The following is a 24,218-nucleotide window of genomic DNA, read 5'->3' on the forward strand; positions in this document are numbered from 1 at the left end:
TGCCTTACTGGACTTTTCCATCAGCTCTATGTTCCATTTTCTCTTCTGTGCATTCTCTGATGACAGCAAACAATGATTGGAGGGAGCTGGGGAGAATGCTCAGTTGGTAAAGTGTTTGCCCTGCAAGCAAGGCAATGACTTTGATTCCAGAACCTCAGTAGAGAATGCTGAGTGTGGTGGCACTCACTTGCAATCCCAGCACTAGGGAGGAGAGTAGACAAGGAGATTCCTGGAGCTGGCCAGTCAGCCCACCCTAAACACCTCCAAAGCTGTGGAGAGACCTCATCTCCAAAAGTTAAGTAGAGGACACCTGTATTAGGGTTTGCTAAGGGAGTGTGAGTGTGTGTGTGTGTGTGTGTGTGTGTGTGTGAGAGTGTGTGTGTGTGTGTGTGTGTGTGTGTGTGTGTGTTTCATATGTAGAAAAACTAAGGTCTAAGAGAAAAGCATTAAACCACAGAAGGCTTCCCATTCATTCTCTGCTAGAAACTAACAACATCAACAGCAGTCTCACTAGGAACATAGCTGAGACACGGAATCACTGTGAAAACGCTTAACAGAAAAGAACTATCAAATTGGAATTCTAGATCTACACCATGAATAAATAAAAATAACAAACACTATCAGATGAAGAAAATTAAAATATATTATTACTAGGAAGAGCCTAAATATCTTGGAGTATTTTTTTAGCAGAAGGAATAAGTATATGGCAGCCAGGAGACTTGGGCATAGATACACAAAAAAGGGAAATCTGTGGGTATAAATCTAAGTAAATATAACTTTCTCAACAATATCTTGTGGGCTTGAAATACTACATATGGAAGTAAAACACTTGGCAGCACTATCACCAAAAATAAGGAGAACAACTGTAGTGGAGTCCTAAGGTCTCACTGTTGGAAAGTAAGAGAAATGTATGCCAAAGTCCTATTAACAAGGGTAACCACTATAAAAATAGTTCAAGGATTTTAAAAATGTTGAGTCAAGGTTTTTCCTAAATTATAAAGGAATAAAAGAAAATTAGGAATAATCCAAAGAGCAAAAACAAAACAAAAATTCCCCCCCCCCAAAAAACCAGGCAAACAACAAACAAAAACAAACAGGTAGACCCTAAAGGGAGCCAAATGAAAATCCAACTCCAAGAATAAATGCTATTAAATGGAGATGAATTAAATGACCCTAGAAGAAAAAAAATGACTAAAATGCAAACAGAAATCCATGGCACATTGTATGTATGCAATACACACCCTAAACATAAAAAGAGAGGAATATTAGAACTGAAAATGGGGAAACAATGGTAGGAAATACTTTTCCCCAAAGATACATGGAATATACCAATACTGATCATAATCTAGGCCATAAAGTTAGTTTTAAAGAATATCAAAAGACTGACATAAAGATGCGCAGTGGTGGCACATGCCTTTAATCCCAGAACCTGGGAGGCAGAGTGAGGCTTATCACCGAGTTCGAGGCTAGCCTGACTACAGAGCGAGTTCTAGGATAGTCATGGCAACATAGAGAAACACCATCTCAAAAAACAAAAAACAAATCAATAACTTAAAAAATCCTATATATTTTAAATATTAAATTATACATACATTATATTTTAAAATATATTAAATTTTAAAACTCATTTTAATAAATAACCCCTAGGTCAAAGAAGAAAGTCAAAAGGAAATTAACTGATTCTCAATGAAAGTACTAAATGATAAATCTCGGAGCTACCGCCAAAACTGTGCTCAAAGTAATACATACTTTTAGATGTACATATAGCAAACAAAAAGGTTTTAAAATAGCTAAGTTTGATCTCAAGAAATTATGAGGAGGAAAAAAATAAGCAGCACATTAAACTCAGAAAGGAGAGGTATACATAAATATGCAGAAGTGAAAAAGAACCATTTCCAGAAACTATGAAGGAAGAAAAGAAGTGAATTAAGCCCAGAGAAAGTAGCAAATAAAAAATGCAGCAAGTCTAAGAGTATGATTTCTTAAAAAGTATTAGCTGTTATCTCTTTTAATCTTTAAGTATAACAATGCAAGGCAGAGAGCTAAATTCAATCCTACACACTTAAAGAAAACCAAAACTTAGTGGTAAAACATAAATACACAGCTCCAAATGCTACCTCAGTGACATCATTCTGGGATCTCATTTTAAAGGTCAGTCATACTACGCTTCCATGAATGTTGTGTCTAGTAGAAGTTAAACATTCTCATCAAAGTTCAACCAACCCCGCTAGGCGGTGGTGGTGCACACCTTTAAACAATCCCAGCACTCGAGGCAGAGGCAGTCTGTAAGTTCGAGGCCAGTCTGGGCTAACAGAGTGAGTTCCAGGACAGGCTCCAAAGCTACACAGAGAAACCCTGTCTCGAAAACCCAAAAAGTTCAGACAACCCCATCTCCCTAATTCATGCTTCCTCTTCAGAAACAGCAGAAAACCTTCACGATTCTGAAACCACGACTGTGTGCAGATAAAATCTTGGTTTTATTCTATTTTCAATATTAAAGTATCTTAATTGTTAACTGGGATACAGGGACACTATGGGATAGGGACTTTACATGACAGTAACATGTCCCACTCACTATCTTCTCTGGCCCTGTTTCTCAGTGACAGGTAGAGTCTAACCCAGAGCTAGCAAAAGCCAGAACAGTTTAGATTTCATAGGTCACAGAGTTACTGCCTTAACCTCTGCCACACAGCATCAAAGAATCCATATAACGGTAAGTTAATGGACTTCATTTTCAAATTTCACAAATTCACATATTTCACATATCTGAAATTTCCACTTGATTTTCCTCAACTACTGAAGATTTTAAAACCATAGCAGAATTTGAAGGCAACTGTATTTTTTGTGCTCTTTCTACAAGTCTTTTTAAATACTATAATGACAAAGTTGTGATTGGAATATACAACTATTCCTGTTTTTCACCTGGATCTTGGAGTTCTATCAGTTTCAAGTCTGTATATCCTCTATAAATCAAATTGATATTGCTTAATTACTCTTAATGGTTTTACAATAAAAGTTAAAGTAAGGAGATATGCCATAATTCACATAAACATTTCCTTGTCGGTAGGCATTTGTGTTGCTTTAAAATTTTCACTTCTAAAACAGTGCCTACAACACAGACTAAATAGCAGACCACTGATGGCCAGAGGCTGGGGTCTGAAAAAAGGATTAACTACAAAGGGAAAAGTAGTAACTTTTGTTCTTACATTTATGTGGCAGTAACAATGCCTGCCAAAAATTGACAATGCTTGTCCTAGAAGACATAGGTTATTAAAGGGGAATCTCTAGCAAGGTGGTACCTCCCTTACAAGTTACTGGCCAGGGAGGTTATAGAGGGTCCTGAAACAATACAGGCTCCTGCCATTGCTCTAGGCTGCCCACAATAACTAGATAGTAAGATCCCATTGCTGAAGACATAACACACTTTATTGTAGGACACAGAAAAATCAAGCTGGAACTAACTTGAAAACTTCTCCCAGATGGCTAGCTACGATTGCCAGAAAGTCCTATGAAGCCTCTGGAGGAACAAAGTCATCAATGGACCTCCCCAGCAGTGTAGCCTGCATGTTACAACATTGACCTGCTAGGCAAACGTGCACAGTGGTGCAACAGAGCATGGCTGTATGGGGATAACACTGCTTTCTGATGAGATATGGAGCCCACTCTCCAAGAGGAATCTATGTCAGGTCCTGAAAAGCTGCTCACAAGCCCATGGCTCAGGAAGTCATGTGGCCTGGGGGGGACCTACTACCGTTGTTTCACTAAATGTCAAACTGCCTTCTAAACATCCATGTTCATACACACAGACTAGTAGTCAGTAGTTAACGCAGGAAACAACTACTGGTCAAAGCTCTAAGAATAAATGACTATTTATTGAGTGTTCAACCCTAAATGAGAAATCTAGAACCTCACAAGGTTCAGAAACATCTGAGACCGAGGATGGGGAAGACCGTGTCACAACATGCCGATCTCTGAACATGCCGCAGCCGTTACACTCATGAACGAACTCACTGCAGTTACAATTACTTGCACAGGACCAATCCAACAAAACACTCCAGCGGCAGTACTAACCAGATTCAGTAGGTTCTGGAGTGAGGGAGAGAGAGGAAGAAGAGACATGAAAGGACAAGGGAGACATGTTGGAGGCTGCCCAAGAATTATGAAAGATATGGTTAAGATACATCGTATAAAAAGATTAAAATTTGAAGTGGAGAAAAAAAAACACAGTAAGTTCAACTTTTATAGTATTCTGAAATTATTTTTTAATTTATATGACTTCTATTCCTAAATAATGAAACATTTTATCCCGTTTTACAAAATTTTTTCTAGGCTGGGCGGTGGTGGCGCACGCCTTTAATCCCAGCACTTGGGAAGCAGAGGCAGGCGGATCTTTGTGAGTTCAAGGCCAGCCTGATCTACAGAATGAGATGCAGGGAAGGCGCAAAGCTACACAGAGAAACCCTATCTCCAAAATAAAAAAAAAACAAAATAAATAAATAAACAAATTTTTTTCTCCTTTTAAAAAAAATTAATGAAAGCCAGAATAGTGGCTCATGCCTTTAATTCTAGCATTCTGGAAGAAAAGGGCAGGTGATCTCTGTAAGTTCAAGGCCAGCCTGATCTATGATCTACACAGTGAGTTCCAGGACAGCCAGAGCTACACAGTGCCCTGTCTCAAAAAAGAAAAAAAAAAAAGAAAAGCCATCTATTTCAGACTGAGATTAGTCTATACATAAACTCTTTATTTTATAATTCGATAGACAATTATTTGCTACTACCAGTCATTTAAGTGTTAAATATACTGCTAAATGTTTTGTAAAAAAAAGTCACTATTCCACTCAAACTTTATAAAGATGAAAATATTATGTTCTTTCTAGTCATCCATGTTCAATTACATGCCAAAGACCATGTTTTTGACAGTTATCATCACTGATTTTAAACAATATATGCTAATTACTACATATTCGACTCAAGAATTTCCTGTGTTTTATAGCTCTTAAACATCCCCACAACACAATGATTGTACTTCCAAAAGACTTAGCAGGGTTACTAAGAAACAATGAAAAATAGAATGCAATGTTTAAACATAAATGCTACCAAGCATCCTAATTCAAAATAAAGGTATTTGGGGGCTGGGAAGATGGCTCAGCAGTTAAGAACACATGTTCCTCTTCCAGAGGACCTGGGTTCAATTCACAGCACCTACATGACAGCTCACAGCCATCTGTAACTCCAGTTCCAATAGATCCAACACCTTCACACCGACACATATGCAAGCAAAACACCAATGCTCATGAAATAAAAATAAAATTTAAAAAATGGTTTAAAATAAAAGTATTGGACATGGAAATTTCATGAATTGACCTTTAAAGGAAAAAAGAAAAGCACTTTGTATTACACCACTTCCAATGCCTGAGCAACTTCATTTTAAGGAAAACAATTTTCCTTCACCAAATTCATAATGGAAACTTTGTAATTTCTCAAAAGGCACCTCTATTAAGTGGGTATCCTTTTCAAATTTAAGCTAGCTAGTTAATGGCATATTAAACATCAACTCAGAGACTTTCTGTAGAAAATTCACATGACATGACTAATCTTCAGCTATGTAACTTCAAAAGCAGAGCAAAAAAATTTACAAGAATGAATAGTAGCCATATTCAGTGGGATGCTTCTGGTGTAGATATTAAGATCAGCAACCCGTATGCTCATGTGTTAAAGCATGGAAATATTCCTTAAGAAGTACTTGGTGGGGGCCGGGCGGTGGTGGCGCACGCCTTTAATCCCAGCACTCGGGAGGCAGAGCCAGGCGGATCTCTGTGAGTTCGAGGCCAGCCTGGTCTCCAAAGCGAGTTCCAGGAAAGGAGCAAAGCTACACAGAGAAACCCTGTCTCGAAAAACCAAAAAAAATAAAAAAATAAAAAAAAGAAGTACTTGGTGGGAGCATTTTAATCGATATAAATTTTAAAGATTCCTATAACTAATTGATAACAAGCACATAAAAGAATTCATGCTGATGTATGAAAGTTTGAGGCAAGCAATGTCAAACCCAAAATACACCAGCACTCTGGGGAAGAACCGTTTTTGAGGCTCAAGAATTCTCTGTATTCAGCCCTGCCTGGTGGTACAGACCTATAATTCCCCTACTTGGATAGAATGCAATGTTTAAACATAAATGCTATCAAGCATCCTAAATAATTAAAAAAAAAAAGATATAGATGTGTGTGTTCCACTATGCCCTGCTATTTAGTCTAAATTTAAATGAGTCAAAGTAAGAATATAGTATATATTACAATTAAGTCACAATTTTCATCCGTGGAAAAGTTCTTAAGCCATAAACACTATCAGTAAACCTTACAGCTTTATTTCTGATCACCACATGTGTGCTATGGTATGGGTACACATATATGACAGCATGCGCACACTCACGCAAAGTAAGTAAAAATGTAGTAAGAAATTAACTTGCTCATATGCAACTGATCTACAAAGGAAATTTTTAAATCTGCAAAATAACTCAAATTGCTATAAACAATACCATCAAATATGAAAAAAAAAGTCCACAAAATGGGGAAAAAAAACTTGTAAATATAGTAAATATATATCTGATAAAAGACTTGTATATCAAATACATAAACAACTTTTTTTTTTTTCAAGACAGCCTTAGCTGTCCTAGAACTCACCTTATAGACCAGGCTGGCCTTGAACTCACAGATCTGCCTGCCTCTGACCACCAAGTGCTAGGATTAAAGGGGTGCTCAACCAGGCCCAGCTATATAAACAACTCTTCAAGCTAAGTAATACAAAAGTTAAATAGCTCAACTATAAAACATACGAAAATATATGAAGACACGAAGATACAGAAATAGCAAACAAATACTTGAAGTATGCATATGAATAGATACGAAACATTATTAGCCATGGGAAAATATGAACCACAATCACAACCCTAGGATGGGTATATATAAAAGAAACAAGTGCTGGTGAGTGCAGAAAAATTAGGCCCCTCCTATATTGAGGAATATAAACTATGCAACTGCTCTGAAAAACAGCCTGTTACTTCCTCAAAAATTAAACAGTGACCACTGCAACCCTATTCTCCTCCTAGCAACACATACATGGGACAGAAATGAAAACATATACCCATGGGATTTTTATACAAATGGCACTACTCATAATGCTGAAAAATAAAACAATCAAGTGTTCATCAATTCTGAAGGGATAAAAGTAGTAGTATCTATACCAGTGGTCCTCAATCTTCCTAATGCTGAGACAGCTCCTTATGTCGTGGTGACCCCCAACCATAAAATTATTTTGTTGCTACTTCATAACTGTAATTTTGCTAATATTATGAATCATAACATAAATATCTGTTTTCTGATGGTCTTAGGCGACCCCTGTGAAAGGATTCTTCAACCCAGAAGAGTCACGACCCACAAGTTGAGAACCACTGATCTATACAAAGGCATTATTATTTGATAATAAAAATTAAACTGATATGCTACAATTGAATGAACCTTGACCACATTATACTAAGTGAAAGAAGCAAGTCATGAGAAACCATATGTTCCAGTTGTACTTATACAATAAGTCTAAAAAAGGTGGATTTACAGGGACAGAAAGAAACTTAGTAATCACTTGAGGCTAATGCACTAGACAATGAACATGAGTTTGGGGCAGAAGGATGAAAAATTGCAGTGGTAGCTACCTAACTCATTTAACACACTAAAAACCCCCAATGAATTGTATGCTTTAAGTAAGTGAATGATATGTAAAAGAGATCTCAATAAAGTTGTTTGAAAATCCAGTAACAATCAAAACATTTGTTTTTCTGGTAAAACATAGTTTTGACCTACAAGAACAAAGACCATATTGTAGAATATGTGTGTCTGAAAATACACAAAAATAATTCATCTTTCTTCTTCAGCTTACTATGGTTGACCAACAACTCACTCTTCCTCCATTTTGTATCTGGGCCTACTTTAGAAGTGATCTAGACAGGAGAGATCTAGACAGATTCTTTTATGCCCTATGTAATTTGCAAGCACCGAAGGAGCTGAGAATGTAGAAGTGATTTAGACTATTAAAGGAGCACTAGTAGGTTCTGCTGTATTTCCCTTCCTCCATGTATATTCTATCATGGGAGACACCAAGGGGCAGGAAAAAAGAAAAAGAACAACAACAAACTGCCACGACTACTGTGTGCCTCCCTTCATTAACTGTTTGTATGAGGCACTGAGCAGAAACATAGAAACTCAACAACACAAGCCAATGAGCTTACAACAAAACTAAATATTTCATTGTTTCTATCTGCCAACGTAAGATGTAGGATGAATGAGAAACTGTTCCAGAAGAAGACTTGAAATGCAGTAGAGTTTTCAAGACTAAAATCCCTGGAGCTTAGGGATGAGAACAGGAACCATCTCCCAACTGTAAAAAAGCTCACTGGAAGACTGAAAACATCCATGTTCCTTCCATCCAGACTTCACTATAACTCCCTTTCCAAGTTGTTGTAACTCATGGGCTCCTATCTAACTACAGCTCTTCCCAAAGGAAGGGAAAGGTACAGATGTTTTAGACAGGTACACTCCTAGTGCCTTCTTAAATTGGGCCTTTCCACCTCTGTCTTCTATCACACATTGTCCTAATACATCAAAAGCACAAATCTCTAAAATATCAAGAATTCCTAAATTTTATTTTAAGCAAAAAGATTTAACAAATCATTGAAAATCTGATCAAAATGAACACCATGAGGGGACCATATATATACCTAAAAGAAAGTACATAAAACTCGGGAAGCCTGTCTTGAGTTAATGGGGCTGCCAACAACTGAGAAATGGCAGACACATCCCATACTGGTCACTCTCTCCAACCTTAGTTTAATTCTGTGAGAATTCAAAGTTCAGGTTCCATCTCCAGAGAAAGCTACCCACACAGCTATTTACACATCTTTACAGCTACCCTTCAAATAGCATGACAAGTCTTCCTGAGGACAATAGGGACATGAGGACAATAGAAAAGCAAGGTGGGAACAACTTGAAGATCTGCATTAAAATGTTAATGAATAAAACTAGTAAATTATTTAACCATTACTAAACCAAATTAAAACCACACACCAGGGCAGAATAAAAGTTTAGGTCCTTCTATTCTTCAAGTAGGTGTACTAAAGATAACCAATGGCTGGTAAATGTCCTCCAGCTCAAAAGAACAGAGAACTGCTTTCAACCCAGTATTCAAGTACACTAAAATAACCTACTTACCACGATAACAAGTCCTACCCTAGTCTATTACCTTCAACAGTTTTTAATTTACAAAAGAGCCTTTACTAGCTGAGATTCCTATACTTTTAGAGTGTGGAAAAAGTATTCCTCCCATAGTCTCAATACACAGCCCAGGCAACCCTCAAACTTAGGATCCTCCCAACTTAGCCTCAAAAGTGCTAGGATTACAGATATGCACCACCACGCAGCTGGGGTTTTATAAAAAAAATGATAAAAATAATTAAGTCCCTGATGAATCTACATCCACACTCTAAAATGTTCTTACTGTGGGAGAGAATGAAACAATGCCTTGGGTTTGCTTTGAACTATTCAGAGACGATGAAAGAGATATATTGCTGAGGGGGTGCACACCTTTAATCACAGCACTTGGGAAGCAGAGGCAGGCGGATCTCTGTGAGTTCGAGGCCAGCCTGGGCTACAGAGTGAGTTCCAGGAAAGGCACAAAGCTACAGAGAAACCCTGTCTCGAAAAATTTAAAAAAAAAAAAAAAGGAAAAAGGAAGAGATACATTTTTTAAAAATATGGATATAGTTGATAAAGTAAGATGTTAGGTACACTGTAGTTTGACATATCCTTTTCATCTATGAATGTATGATTACCATACTAAAAAGCCAAAGACAAAAACCTGCTCAAATTAACAGTCTCGAAAATCTTTTAATACAATTATCTGTCACACAGCTAAACAGATTTTACTTTTTTCTGAACCCCTACCAAGTCTACCTATACTACTGATTTCTGTATAATCTTTTTAATTTATGGACCTATCCTCCCATGGAAGACTATAAAACACAAGGCTTGCCATCAAAGAGCTTACCTTCCCTCTCTCAAATCCAACTTAGCCATTTAGGAAGCCTACTTACCAAATACTCTGGTCCAGACTCTTTCCCTAATATACAAGATAAAAATATGACGTCTCCAGCCTCAAACACTCACAGTGTACCAGAATGCTCTTAAAATTCTAGTTATTTTCTGCTGAAAACACTTTGCCGGGTTACTGTTTTTGTCAACATGACACAGGACAAAACTTTTCTAGGGAAAGGAACCTTAAATCATTTGTGAAAATGCTTCCACCAGATTGCCTGGAGGCAAGCCTATAGAACATTTTCTTGATTGATGACTGATGTGGGAATACTCAGCCCTGCTGTGGGATGGTCTGTATTTCAAGTGTGTTGCTGATTGGTCAGTAAATAAATCACTGATTGGCCATTGGCTAGGCAGAAAGTATAGGCGGGACAAAGAGAAGAATTCTGGGAAGTGGAAGGCTGAGGGAGAGACACTGCCAGCCGCCACCATGACAAGCCGCATGTGAAGATCCCGGTAAGCCACGAGCCATGTGGCAAGGTATAGATTTATAGAAATGGATTAATTTAAGCTGTAAGGACAGTTAGCAAGAAGCCTGCCACGGCCATACAATTTGTAACCAATATAAGTCTCTGTGTGTACTTGGTCGGGTCAGAGTGGCTGTGGGTCTGGCGGGTGAGAGAGATTTGTCCTGAGGTGGGCCAGGTAGGAAAACTCAAGCTACACAGCCCACTGTGCCATCCCTGGGCAGGTGGTCCTGAGTAGTATAAGAAAGCAAGCTGAGCAAGCCATGAAGAGCAAGCCAGTAAGCAGCACACCCCACATTTCTTCAGTTCCTGCCATGATGTCCCTTCATGACGGACTATAATGGAGACACATCAGCTGAAATAAACCCTTTCCTCCCCAAGTTGCTTTTGGTCATGATTACCACAACATTGAAAAGCAATCTATGATACAGCTGCACGACAAACAAAATTTAACTTTTTCTTCACCTCCCCACATCCTTTTTGGAGACAGGGTTTCTTAGTCCTTCCTGGCTATGAGTTCTAGGATTCAAAATATGCACCACCTCACCCGGCTCAAAATTAAACTTCTTTACCTGAATTTACTGCTCTTTTTATAATTTAACCCTGAGTGCCTTTTGGTCCTTATGCATAAACCTACATCCCAATTCCTGGATTCTAGAGGCTTTTTTTTCAATGTGCCTATCCATATCATTTCCTAAGCCTGAAAAACTATCCAAACCTTACATCTCAACCCAACATCATTTCAAGGGACCTTTATAAAATTCTGTATCTTATAAACTCTACTCATGTTTTAGGACTTTAAAAAAGTTAAGTGTATGTCTAAGAGGTGTTTGTAGGTACCTGCAGAGGCCAGAAGACTATATCAGATCTCTTGGAGCTGGAGTATCAGGTGGTTGTGACCTGCCCATCACGGGTGCTGGGAATCAGATTCAGGTCCTCTGAAGGAGCACAGCCACTCTGAACTAGTGAGACATCTCTCTCTCTCTCCCTCCCCACACTTCAGTCTTTCTCCACAAAGCACTTCTAGTCAGTGCACAGTCATTTAGCAGCCCGTATCTCAGAGCCTCCAAAGTGCCACCATAATTACCTCATTACCAATTTACTTCAGCACCTGAACGAACGTCTAAAATGACTGACCTATGAGTGAAGACACGGTGTCTTCTAGGCCCAATCTCCAACCCAACCTGGAGAGTTACTATTACTGGTCTGCAGTACCCTCACCTGCTAAATTCAAGCACCCTGCTAAAGTCAAGCACCCTCACCTGCTAAATTCCCAGCAGTTTGGATCTAAAAGCAGACATGAAGGGCTTCGTTTGAGAGCTGCAAAATCAAAACTCCAAGCATAAACAAAAACAATCTCAAATGAAACAGAAGCAAAGGAAGCTAAAGATGACTGTAAATGTGAACTGCTGAGTGGTAGTTCTGGGGATCAATATAATCTCTTCAGCTTTGGAGGTTACTGGTTTTAAATAGGAACCAACTTGTCTCAAAAATCAATTGTTGGGGCTGGAGAGATGCCTCAGTGGTTAAGAGCACTGGTTGCTCTTCCAAAGGTCCCAGGTTCAATTACCAGCACCGACATGGCAGCTCTCCAGTTCCAGGGAATCTGACACCCTCACACAAAATAAAAATGAAATACATTTAAAAATCAACTGTTATAGGGTAGAGAGATGGCTTGGTGGTTAAGAGCACTAGTTGCCCTTCCAAAGGACCTGAGTTTGGTCCCCGGCACCCACATGACAACTCAGAGCTGTCTGTAACTCTAGTCCCAGAGGGATCTGACACCCCCTTCTGGTCTCCATAGGCACAACATATACATGATGCAGAGACATACACGCAGACGAAACACTCATATGCATAAAACAAAAATAAAGATTAAAAATTTTTTAAAATCAATTGTTATGTTAAACTAGCGGAGAGATACTCCTGAGTATCTGAAATATTTTCTCCCCTTATGGAATGCTATGGAAAAAGAAGGAACCCACTGCCCCTTAAGTAGAGTGTTGTTAGGGATTAAGTTTTTCCCATACATCTAATAGCATCTGCCTCTGAGGCTGTCTCTGAGATCAGACCTTAAAGGCAGCAATCAAGATCAGGGTGTCTTGTCGTACTCATCTTTGGACACAGTGAGTCTAACAGCCCAGTGACATACTGAGGGACAGAGCGCCATCAACTAATGAATGAATTCCACTTTCTGGTTAAATATATTCAAAAAATGCCAACAGCCTGTTAAAAAGTAATGGAAAACGCTTAAGTAATAGTCAATTGTCAACTACTTGTTAAAAAGTAAAGGAATGAAGCACTCACATGCATTTTAAAGTAAAGCCAAGCATAACCTATTGGTATTTTTTTTTTCAGAATACTTTCCAATGCATGACATATAATATGCTCTAATAAACGGGGCTGAAGATGTAGCTCAGAAGCAGAGCACTTGCCTAGCATGCATGAGACCCTGGATTCCCCACCACCACTAAAAAGAAGAACTGTTCGATTCTACACCTAGTCTTATCAGCATTTGTCACTTTGAAAGTTGAGCTAAAAATTGGAAGAAAATCCTTCTTCACTGCTAAGTCAGGTATGATACTCTTCCAGCGCTACATCAGTTTTAGATGGTTCCTCCTTTCTGATTACAAATGACTTCTTCCCCTTCCTCCATGCCCTCACCCAAGAATCTAAGGATCAATCAAACTACAATTATCAAAGAATCAAAGCTTCAGGATCAGAGTACAGGAGGGCAAGAGTGTGTGTATATATTGGAATCTGTCACCAACATTTATAAAGAATCAAGGTCCAAAAGTAGCTTCACAAAAAAGGTTAATATGGTGCACACAAAATGATAAAAATCTTCTCTGTATGTATTCAAAACTGAAGGTATCTGAAACAACATTTGATATAATTCTTTCCCTACTTGTCTTATTGGGGGGGGCGGGTAAGGAGTTCTAAGACAGGGTTTCTCTTTGTAGCCATGGCTATCCTGGAACTCACTCTGTAGACCAGGCCAGCCTCAAACTCAAAGATCCCCCTGCCTCTTCCTCCCAAGTGCTGGAATTAAAGGCGTGTACCATCATCACCTGACCCTACTTGTCTTCTTAAAGACATCAGATGTTGATACCAAAGAAAATACGACTCAGACTTAGCAGATCACCTAGAAAAAGAGGTAGCCCATAGATTCTCACATACAAAGCTGTGATAATGATGATGAAAAAGGGACCCTTCCTTTTGTATCTACAGAGGTATCTAAATCAAGTTTAGAAAATATAATGCAAATAGTATCAGTACTCATCTCTCCACTTAAAAATTTAAAACACCCCAATTTGACTTCAATGTCTGGCTTTATCAATAATATAGACATTATTAAACTAATAAATAAAAAGCCCTAACCAAAGGAACAAAACATCAAAAGGCCTCACCAACAAATCATGTGCTCTAGCCATCCCCTACTTCTTTTAATTATCTTGAAGCCTTCCCAATATTGACATGATTAAACATTCTTCACCAGGATTTTTTTTAAAAGTCTAGTCTTTTAACTCATCAACCTACCAGTCAAGACAATCAGGAACAAACAAAAAACATACTGAAGAATGTTTACAAAAACACTGCTTATCATCTAAAACTCAGAATCAATGTAAAGCTCCAAGCTCCATTAGAAGAGTATGTAGTTCTCGTGTTCTCTCTCTCTCTCTTCCCTTTTTGAGACAGGGTTTTTCTGTGTAGCGTTGGCTGTCCTACAACTTGCTCTGCAAACCACGCTGGCCTGAAACTCAAGAGATCGGCTTGCCTCTGCCTCCGAAGTGCTGGGATTAAAGGTGTGCGCCACCATCGCCAGCCAAGTATGCAGTTCTTTTTTTTTTTTTTTTTTTGGTTTTTCGAGACAAGGTTTCTCTGTGTAGCTTTGTGCCTTTCCTGGGACTCATTTGGTAGCCCAGGCTGGCCTCGAACTCACAGAGATCCGCCTGCCTCTGCCTCCTGAGTGCTGGGATTAAAGGCGTGCGCCACCACCGCCAGGCTAGTATGCAGTTCTTAAACCAAAATTACTTTGAAATTTCAACTTATACCCATCAGAATGGCTAAGATCAATAAAATAAGTGATAGCTCATGCTGGTGAGGATGCAGAGTAAGGGGTACACTCATCCACTGCTAATGGGAGTGCAAACTTGTACAGTCATTGTGGAAATCAGTGCAGCAGTTCCTGGGGAAGATGGAAAATAACCTACCACAAGATCCATCTATATATACCACTCTTGGACCTATACTCAAAGGATGCTTTATCCGACCACAGAGACTTGCTCAACCATGTTTACTGCTGCTCTATTCATAATAGCCAGAAATTGTAAACAATCTGGTCCCTCAACAGAAGAATGAATATGGAGTATTATCAGCTCTTAAATAAAACCATGAAATTCACAGGATAGAACTAGAAAAAAATCATTCTTAGCGAGGTAACCCAGACACAGAAAGACAAATATGGTATGTGTTCACTTATATGTGCATACTGGCTGTTAAATCAATGATAACCAAACTACTATCTAGAGAACCACAGAAGTGAGACAGAGAGTAAAGGACTGGGGGGAACCACTAAATCTCATTAAGAAAGGGAAATAGAACAGATAGTTATGGATGGATGGGTGGGCTGGAACAGGAGGATCAAGTGGGGAAGAAAAAAGGGGATGAGGGGGAATATAAGGAGAGACAGCCAAATTAAGGGCCATTTGAGTAGTATGGAAACCTAATACAGCAGAGCTTCCTAATATATACACATAAATGAAGGCAAGCTAAATGAAATAGCCAAATAATGGGGGAGACAGCCCCAAATGACCATCCCTTGTCACCAAATGAAGCTTCCAGTACCGGGAGTGGGTTACATTTAAGTTGTTGGTCAAAGAGAGTCCCATGGGAATCCCCAAACAACCCAGGCTATTGCCAAGACTATATGTTGCTCTCCACAAAGCAATAGCAAGACTCTATTGCTAAAGACCACACCTACACAATTCACCAGACATGGAGAAGTCAGCTAGTACCTATAAGAGAACTTTCACCCCTACGTTCTAGCATCTTTAGTACCAGAAGGTACTATGCACTCTACCAAAAGGGTAACGTAAACACCAAGCCAGCCACTAACAGTTTGATCTGCAATGGTGTGCTCCCTGCAAGATATGCTACTGCAATGGTGGCACAAAACTTGTGGAAGTAACCAACCAATATCTGATTTGACTTAAGGCCCAATCCATGAGACTGAACCCATATCCAACACTACTTGGGTGACCATGAACCTGAGACTAGATAGCCCAAAGACCTAGGGTAAAACCAATTACTCCTGTCTTTGACTCCTCATGATATTCTGATACACTCATAGATCAGTACCTTGCTCAGCCATCATCAGAGAAGCTTCCTCCTGCAGCAGATGAGAAGAAATAGACTCACAGCCAAACAATACGCCGAGAGTGAGAGATCTTGGAACACTCAGTTCTAAATGGGATGTCTCCACCAAATCTTTCCCCTCAGGGATGAGGGAACCTCAGGGATGAGGAGGCAGAAAGAGTATTAAGAGCCAGAGGAGATGGAGGACAAGCAAGAAAACAAGGGCCTCTAATCAACATAACCAACACACATATAAACTCACAGAGACCGAGGCAGCATGCACAAGTCTACACCAGGTCCTCTGTGCATATATATATATATATATATATATATATATATATATATATATATATTGTGATTTTTAGTTTAGTGTTTTTATGGGACTCCCAAGTGTGCAAGTGGGTCTCTGTTTCTTGTGCTTTATCTTAGGCTCTTTTCCCTCTATTTGTTTGTTTTTGTCTAATTCCAATGTGTTTTTGTTTTTGTCTAATTCCAATGTGTTTTTGTTTTATCATAGTATATCATATTATTCCTTTAGAAACTTGGTTGTTTTCTACTGAGAGACAGAAAGGGAGTGGATCTGGATGGGAGGGGAGGTGGGAAAGAACTGGGAATAGAGGGAAGGAAATTACAGTCAGGATATAGTATATGAAAAAAAAATCTATTTTCAGTAAAAGGAAATTTTTTTAAAAAGAAAAATACTAAAGATACTGTATATCCTGTAGTATCAAATATCCTAACAAGATTTAATTATTTTATAAAAATGAATAAGCACATCTCTCTCATTAGTGTACAAAGAGACTGTTTAGTTCTTAGCTATGGTTAAGAATTTAAAAATAACTTACTAATTAAAAACAGGTTATAGAACAAGACATAAAACTGCATACACATATCTGTACAAAATTTAGAAATATCCTTGGAAGGGTTATCTGAGTACTGGGATTTTTTTTAAGTTTTACATTTGCTCTGAAAAACTTCAAAAAAAAAATCTCAATGGTCTTGTATCATTTTCATAAGACTCTTTTAGGAAAAAAACAAAACTACTACTGTTATAAACATGCTCGGGAACAATACAGTGCCCACACTCCCAGCACATCCTCTGCTTCCCACTATAGTTATTCTCACAGTGTGCTAATACACATCTTTCTTCAAGAATATTCACAGCAAGATTGTTTATCCTAGCACAGTCCTAGATCAATTAATTATATACGATCAATGAAAATTTGTATCAAACAAGAAAGAGCCAGCCATGTTTGCTGAAATTGAATGACACAACCTAGGATTAAGATCCACTTGTGTGCAGTCACACAAACACTCACACATACACACACACACCCACCCACCCCACACACGAGTGGGGGTGTCAATCAAAAGCAAAGCAGGGAGGGAGGGATGCAGTCTACCTCTAGAAGAATGAAACAAACTATAAATACAGAAGTCTAAAATGCAGGGATAGTAAGACATTTTTCATTGTAAACAATGCAAGCCAATATGATGTTTGAAAAATTCTTCAACTGATTTATCCTACTTTTAAATCTTATTAGCTTTTTAAAATCCGGTAGTGAATTATTTTACTGCTGCTGTGCAGATTTACTTAAGAGCTTCAGGTTATCAAAACTGTTCTGCAAAAGCCTCTTTTAAAGGTTTGAGGAATTTCTAACCCATCACGGTCTTTGGTTTCATACACTAGTGAAAGTTATACTTGTCTGTAAACCTAAGCTCTTCCTGACAATGGTCCTTAGTTGTTGCCAACAACTACACTGGTTTAACCTAGTCCCTGTTTAGCTTTTTTTTTAGCCCTAAACAGGTCTTTAGAATCCATTTTCTGTCTTGCTACATTTAATACAAGTTCTACATAAAAAGATTTTCTATTGGCCACAAGTAAGTGGAATCGGGGAACAGATATCCCTTTCAGATTTAATCCTTTCAAGGCTGTGTGGTCTAGCCTTCTATAACAAGAGTAACAAATAAATGCCTACCTAGAATAAATAAGATGGTGACTCACTACTCCAAAGTGATTCTAAAAAAAAGTTCAAAACAATGTATTGCATTTCACTATAGTTCCAAACAGAAAGGTTCAGCTCATCTGCCACTAATACAATCTGTAACTTTAGGGAAGAGAGAGAAAATGCTATTTAGAGAAAACGCTGTTTAACAGTGTCTGGGATCGTTTGTCACATTTGTTTAATGCACTATCAAGTAACAGAATCAAGGAAATACTGGAAGGGTTACCTAATAAACACAGGTCTGTCAACTTAGGCCTACTCAACACGATGCTAAAAATTATTAGCAAACTTCCTGAAAATAAGAGGCAGTCACTTAAAAAAAAGAAGCTGAACTCACCTTTAACACTTTTTCTATTAACATCTGCCCCCTTTTCCAGTAAATACTGAGCAATCTCTTTGTGTCCTTTGTAGCATGAAATCATCAAGCATGTATGGCCATGGCGGTTGGACACTTCCAAGTCGGCTTTGTGTTCTACAAGGTACTTCACTATTTCCAAGTGGCCATCGAAGCATGCGGCTCGAAGAGGCGTTGAATTGGTTAGAGTCGTGTTGTTGACAGATGCTCCATGATTTAACAAAGACTGGACAACCTTCAGATGTCCTGCTGCTGAAGCGGCCCATAAAGGGGGGGCCCCCTCGATGGTTTCCCCGTCGAAATTGACAGAGCCCCCGACCTCGATGGAAGCGCTGCACTGCTCTAGAAGGAACTCCACCATGTCGAGGTGTCCATACCTGGCGGCCATCAAGAGTGGTGTGGCCCCGTTTGTTTTTTCCGAGATCAAGGAGGAAACCTCCTCTTTGGATTTGCTTGCCAGCAACTTGGTGAGGAGCCGGAGTTTGCCATCGCGAGCTGCGTTGAACACGGCTGTCTTTAGATCCATTTATGTCCAGTCGGGAGGCTGAGCTTGATTGACCCTTCAAAGCGAAGCTCCAGCCTAACTCTCCACGCAGGCAAGTTACAGGAGCCAAAGTTCAATGTTAGTCACCGCGCCCCAGAACGGATATAAAACCACTGAGAGTATGTTCCCTCCTATCGCATTCCAACATCGGAGAAGCAGAGCACCAAACTAGAGAATTAAAACAAAAACAAAAAAAAAAAAAAGGAAAAAGGAGAGGTTTAGGATTTTCCATACAAGTAAAGGCAAAAGAAAAATGATTTGGGTTTCCCTATTTTCTAATTTGGGGAAGAAACAGGAGAAAGGCCGTACTTTAGGAACGATTCTCCCCCTTCCTTCAAAAGAGATGCGAAAGGAAAATACAAAAGGGTTCACACAGAGACCAGAGTGTTTCGGTGGCGGGCAGTTTCTCCCCATGTGCGAGGGGGGTGGGGAGGGAGGACACACTCCAGGCAATCGGTTTCCTCGTGTCCGGCTCTAGCCAGCCCAGCTTTGTTCTGGTTTGGCTTTGCACACGCCCAGCGAGTAACCGAAAGAGGCAGGAGACGCGGCGGGTTCAGAAATCTTTCTTGCATCTGCAGAGAACCCGCCAAGGGCGCGAGGCTGGAAGGCCTCATTGTGGCCAGGATGGGTTTCGCCAAGGAACAAAAAGGTCAGGCGCACCAAGCCTCGGCCCGCTCAAGCTAAAACCTCGCCGGAAAGGCTTTCTTCCCCTCGAACTACGCGAGGCGCTCAGGAAATCCGGCCGCCTTCCAGCCTTTTAACTTCGCCCGCCGCCGCCGGCTGCTCCGCGGCCGCAATCGCCCGGTCCCCCTTCGCCTCCACCCCTTCCAGCCGCCCGCCGGCCCCGGGCCCCGCGGCCCACACGACCCCGCCGGCCGCCTTCCGCCCCGACGCCCTCCTCCCGCCCAGGCCTCCCCGCCCGGGCCCCAGGCCGCAGCCGCCACTACCTGCCCCGGGGCTGGTCCTCCCGCCGTCCGCTGCTCCGGCTCCGGCCGCCCCTTCAAATGGAAACCGTTGTCCCCGTCGCCCGGGCTGCCCCGCTCCGCCTGCGGCCGCACAGCTCCTCCATGCCCCGCGCCCCACAGGAATGAATCCGGCCGCGCTGCTCGCTCCGCCCCGCCCCGCGGAGCTGTCTGCACCCGCCCTCCCAGGCCGTTCGGGATGCAGCGGCTGCCGCGGCCGATGGTGTAATGGGCTGCAGGCCCGGGGGCCGGACAAGCCAGTGCACTGCTTCACATTACTGACGCCGCAGCCGCGCCATTGGGTCGAGGGAGGGCGGCGGCCGCCGCCAGCAACCGCCTAGGGGCGGGACAGGGCAGGGCGGCGGGGGCGGGGCGGCGGGGAGGGGGCGGGGCCTGCGCGCGCTCCAAGAAGGATGCGCCTGCGTGCTACGGGAAAGGTGGGGAGGGGCGGGGGAGGCGCCCCCCCCCCGAGAGCGCGCTCCGGAAAATGCGCCTGCGTGCTACGGAAGGGGCGGGGCTCCCCGAGAGGGGGCGGGGACCTGAGAGGGCTACCCGAAAGACGCGCCTGCGTGCTGTTGAGGGGCGGGGCACCCTGAAGGGAGGCTGGGGCGCCCCCTCGAGAGCGCCAAGGAGAATGCGCCTGCGTGCTGCGGGAGAGGCGGGGCGTCCTGGGTGGAGGAGGCGAAGGCGGGAGACGAAGACGCGCCTGCGTGGTACGGGGAGGGGCGGGGCCGCGCCGTCTAGCCTTTAGCGGGTCTCCCTGACTGAGAAGCCGTGGGGATGTCGCGTGTTCAGTCTTTTCCTGGTTCCCCTCCGCGCTCCCCGGAAGTCTCGGAGTACAGCTTGGGAACACCCTGTCTTACTATCCCACTCACCGGAACGTCAGACTCATCCCTTCTGTCCATCTGTCTGTGAGCTGAGAATATACCGAGCTTGTCCAAACTCCAGACAAACATTCCCGAAAGTGAAACTCGTTCTGCAGCTGGCCAAACGTGATTCCTTTTTTTTTTTAATGGCTACTGAAAGACATGAATATTATGTACGAAGACCGGCAAAAAACCAACGAGGTCTAGTTCTTGAATTCTGAATAATAAAACCAAAAAAATCAAAGAAAACTAAGGAAAGTGAATGGAACGGATTAACAGCAGGAAATAAGCTTATAGAGCTCATTGCCCAAGGGAATGGGTATATATATATATACCCAAGGGAATGGGTATATATATATATATATATACCCAAGGGAATGGGTATATATATATATATATATACCCAAGGGAATGGGTATATATATATTTACCATCAGATCCTCAAGTATGAAGTTAGTCAAACTTGGTAATGCTGGTCTTTAATCCCAGCACTGGGGAAGCAGACACAGGTAGATTTCTTTAAGTTCAAGGCCAGCCTGATCTCCATAGCAAGTTCCAGGCCAGCAAGAACTACAAAATAAGACCCTATGTCAAAAACAAAACAAACAAAAACAAGTGTGATTAATACTACTACGAAGACAATCTAAGACAGATGATCCACATAGAAAAATTAAGAGGATAGGTCTTCGTTTCATATGCTTGACCCAATGAAGGCTAACTTCATGAAATAGCCTCTCATGTAAGATGATGTAAATAAGTTTACAATAAGATGATGTGAAAGTTTACATAGTTGCTGCTCTGAGTGTGTATCCCGTAGGGTTTCATTTTGTTTGTTTTGTTTCTTGAGACAGGGTTTCCCTGTGGAGCCTTGGCTCTCCTGGAATTCCCTCTGTAGACCAGGCTGGCCTTGAACTCACAGAGATCCGCCTGCTTCTACCTCCCGAGTGCTGGAATTAAAGACATGTGCCCCCAGTGTCTGGCTCCTCCATAGAATTCTTACAAGATAGGCAGACTCTTAGTTTTAAGGCCAATTCAGGTTTCTGAACCTTCAATTTATGTCTATACTGTGTTCTAAAACCTATGTGCTGGTAGGGAAAAGCATCCAATGCATCTTGCTAGTTCACTTCCCAGATCTCTTCTCCGATAGCTTCATCTTTCCCAGTTCATTTAAAAAAAAAAAAAAAAGGACAGGCATACCTTTTACTCGCTGAGAATTGTAAAAGAAAGAAAGAAGGAAAGAAAGAAAGAAAGAAAGAAAGAAAGAAAGAAAGAAAGAAAGAAAGAAAGAAAAAGAAAGAAAGTGATGCACTACTATGGAATGCAAGAACCTTGAGGAACTTTGTCAATTCTTTATCAGTTGAAAATATTGGGCTGAATTAAGAAATTGTCTAGTAACGGGTAACAAATTATCTTGTTAAATGACACCCAAATAGTTGCTTTCAACAATATATGTTATAAATCACAGGAAATGGGTATTCATGCTACTTCTTAGAAAGTTAGGTCAATCTGCCATACCACAAAGGGAATGTTGCCTCCTGCAAAATGTCACTTGATGTTTCTGTTTTGTTTTCATTCTTGCTAGCACAGTATATGTAAAATGATACAGCAAAGTTTCTCAGACTCATCTGGTCATCCTTTTGTTTTGGGTTTCTGTTTTGTTTTGTTTTGTTTTCTGTTTGGTCTATATGATCTTTAATTGGTAGCATATTTCGTCCACATTATTCTGAGAATTTTCAATTATTTAGATCCCCCAGCAGCTTTTGTTTGAACCAGGAGACTCAACGAAGCAATCTGCACAGTACTGCTTAACTTTGTTAACGAGGTATAATTTGGGGATAGGACAGATGAATCAAAAATATCTCTAGTTCTTAGTAACTAACTGGGCAACGGACCAATTTTGAAAAACATGAAAGGCACCTACTTTCCTGATTTCAAGAAATTGATAGTTTGAAGGCTTGGGGTAAATTTAGTGATAGAACAGTTCATTACCTGGCATGCATGAGGTCCTGGCTTTGATCCACGGAGCTGAGGGAGGGGAGAGCTGAAAGGTGGGGGTGGGTGAAAACTGATTGTGGGCTATTTCTAGCTATAAACAAACCAATGCGAGCCAGGCATAGTGGAGCATGCCTTTAATCCCAGCACTTGAGAGGCAGAGGCTTTCAAATCTGTGTGAGCTGGACGCCAGCCTGGTCTACATAGTGAGTTCTAGGATAGCCAGAGCTGCATAGTAAGACCCTGTCTAAAGATAGATAGATAGATAGATAGATAGATAGATAGATAGATAGATAGATAGATAATCAATGCAAAATATGTACATGAACAAGAGTGAGAGCCCACAACTCGAAGCTTCTAACCTTATACTGAGGCAAATCTGGGAAGGAGATGATGGGAAGGTGACTCTTAAATGACTAGTGGGAACAGCCCCAGCTGCAAGGCACGAGAAGTAGAGACGCAATACTGAAAGCAGAGAGCAAGAGACCCCTTGATGTGGTCCCTTCTCCGTGTCTTCTTCCTCTCCACGCAGTGGTCCCCCAGCTACCTTCTGAATGCACCGAAGTCCTGAATCCCCTCCCTCAAGTACATCCTACTGACCCATTTCTTCTCTCTGTAGCTTAACCCAAATTCCCATTCTCTCCATGCTGCTGATCTCTCGTAGTTTTGAGGAGTGCAGTCTGATTAAAGAACTTATGAACCCCAAATGACCTTGAAATTATAGAAATAAGCAGGGCAGAATTCTTTTAGAAGTGAGAATTCTGGGGTCCCCTTTTAGATTTTGGTTTTGTCTCTAAATCCCTGAATGATATAAGACAAAACAGGTAACAACAGGTTGGTCACCAGATTCTGATAATTTCTCTTGGCGCTGACTCTACCTTTGGTATGGTGCTATCACTTTCTCATTACGGTGTGGTAGAAATCTTGTGTCATAAAAGGACCTGCCTCTTTCCTTTGCTGTCTTACTGCTCGAGGCTGCCACAGCCCCAACTCTAGCTCCCTAGGAGTAAACGGTGAGAAAGCATCTTCAACTTCAGGCCCCAGCCTGCCCCAAGATGGTCCAGCCTTTCTGCCATCCGATCTCGGGTTTCTCCAGAGGGCTGAAGATGCACTTGGTGACCGGGGCTCTGTTCTTGATAGCTTAAAGGAGTTGCCTCCTAAAGTAGGGAAGGAGGAGAGGTTGAGAGAGAGAGAGCCAGCCGGAGCCACTCCCAGATACAAGGCTACTATCAGGACAGACACCTGCCAGCACACTGAGAACTGCTAGAAAAGATTTCCGGGTGTCCATGACCTTGGCTGCAGCTTGAACCCCAGTCCTCCCTCCTTCCTGATCTCTGGCCTTCCATGCCTGTGCCACCAGGGCTAGCGCCAACCATGCCAGGAATTCCATAGCCTCGGCTCCATTCTAGCTGGCAAGAGAGAGGCAGAGGTTGTCTAGTCTCAGCATCTGTTCGTCAGATCTCATTTGCTATGCAGTCTGACTGACCACATCTCTCACAAACGCCTCATAATCACATTTCCGCTGTTTGCCA

The 24,218-nt window shown here is 41.3% G+C and overlaps 1 protein-coding gene across 1 annotated transcript in view; it reads right to left on the minus strand.

Annotated features, from left to right (window-relative positions):
• Window positions 1-20,195, minus strand: part of Fem1c (fem-1 homolog C) — a 28,322-nt gene extending 8,127 nt beyond the window's left edge. The window contains exons 1-2 of the mRNA XM_059246012.1: window positions 19,814-20,195; window positions 18,305-19,034 (exon numbers count right to left, since the gene is read on the minus strand). Coding sequence (XP_059101995.1) covers window positions 18,305-18,848 — 544 coding nt within the window. The 5' untranslated portion in view covers window positions 18,849-19,034; window positions 19,814-20,195. The remainder of the gene's footprint in view (window positions 1-18,304; window positions 19,035-19,813) is intronic.
• Window positions 20,196-24,218: the final 4,023 nt, after the last annotated feature.

The sequence above is a fragment of the Peromyscus eremicus genome, chromosome 19, assembly GCF_949786415.1.
Source record: "Peromyscus eremicus chromosome 19, PerEre_H2_v1, whole genome shotgun sequence".
NCBI lineage: Eukaryota > Metazoa > Chordata > Mammalia > Rodentia > Cricetidae > Peromyscus > Peromyscus eremicus.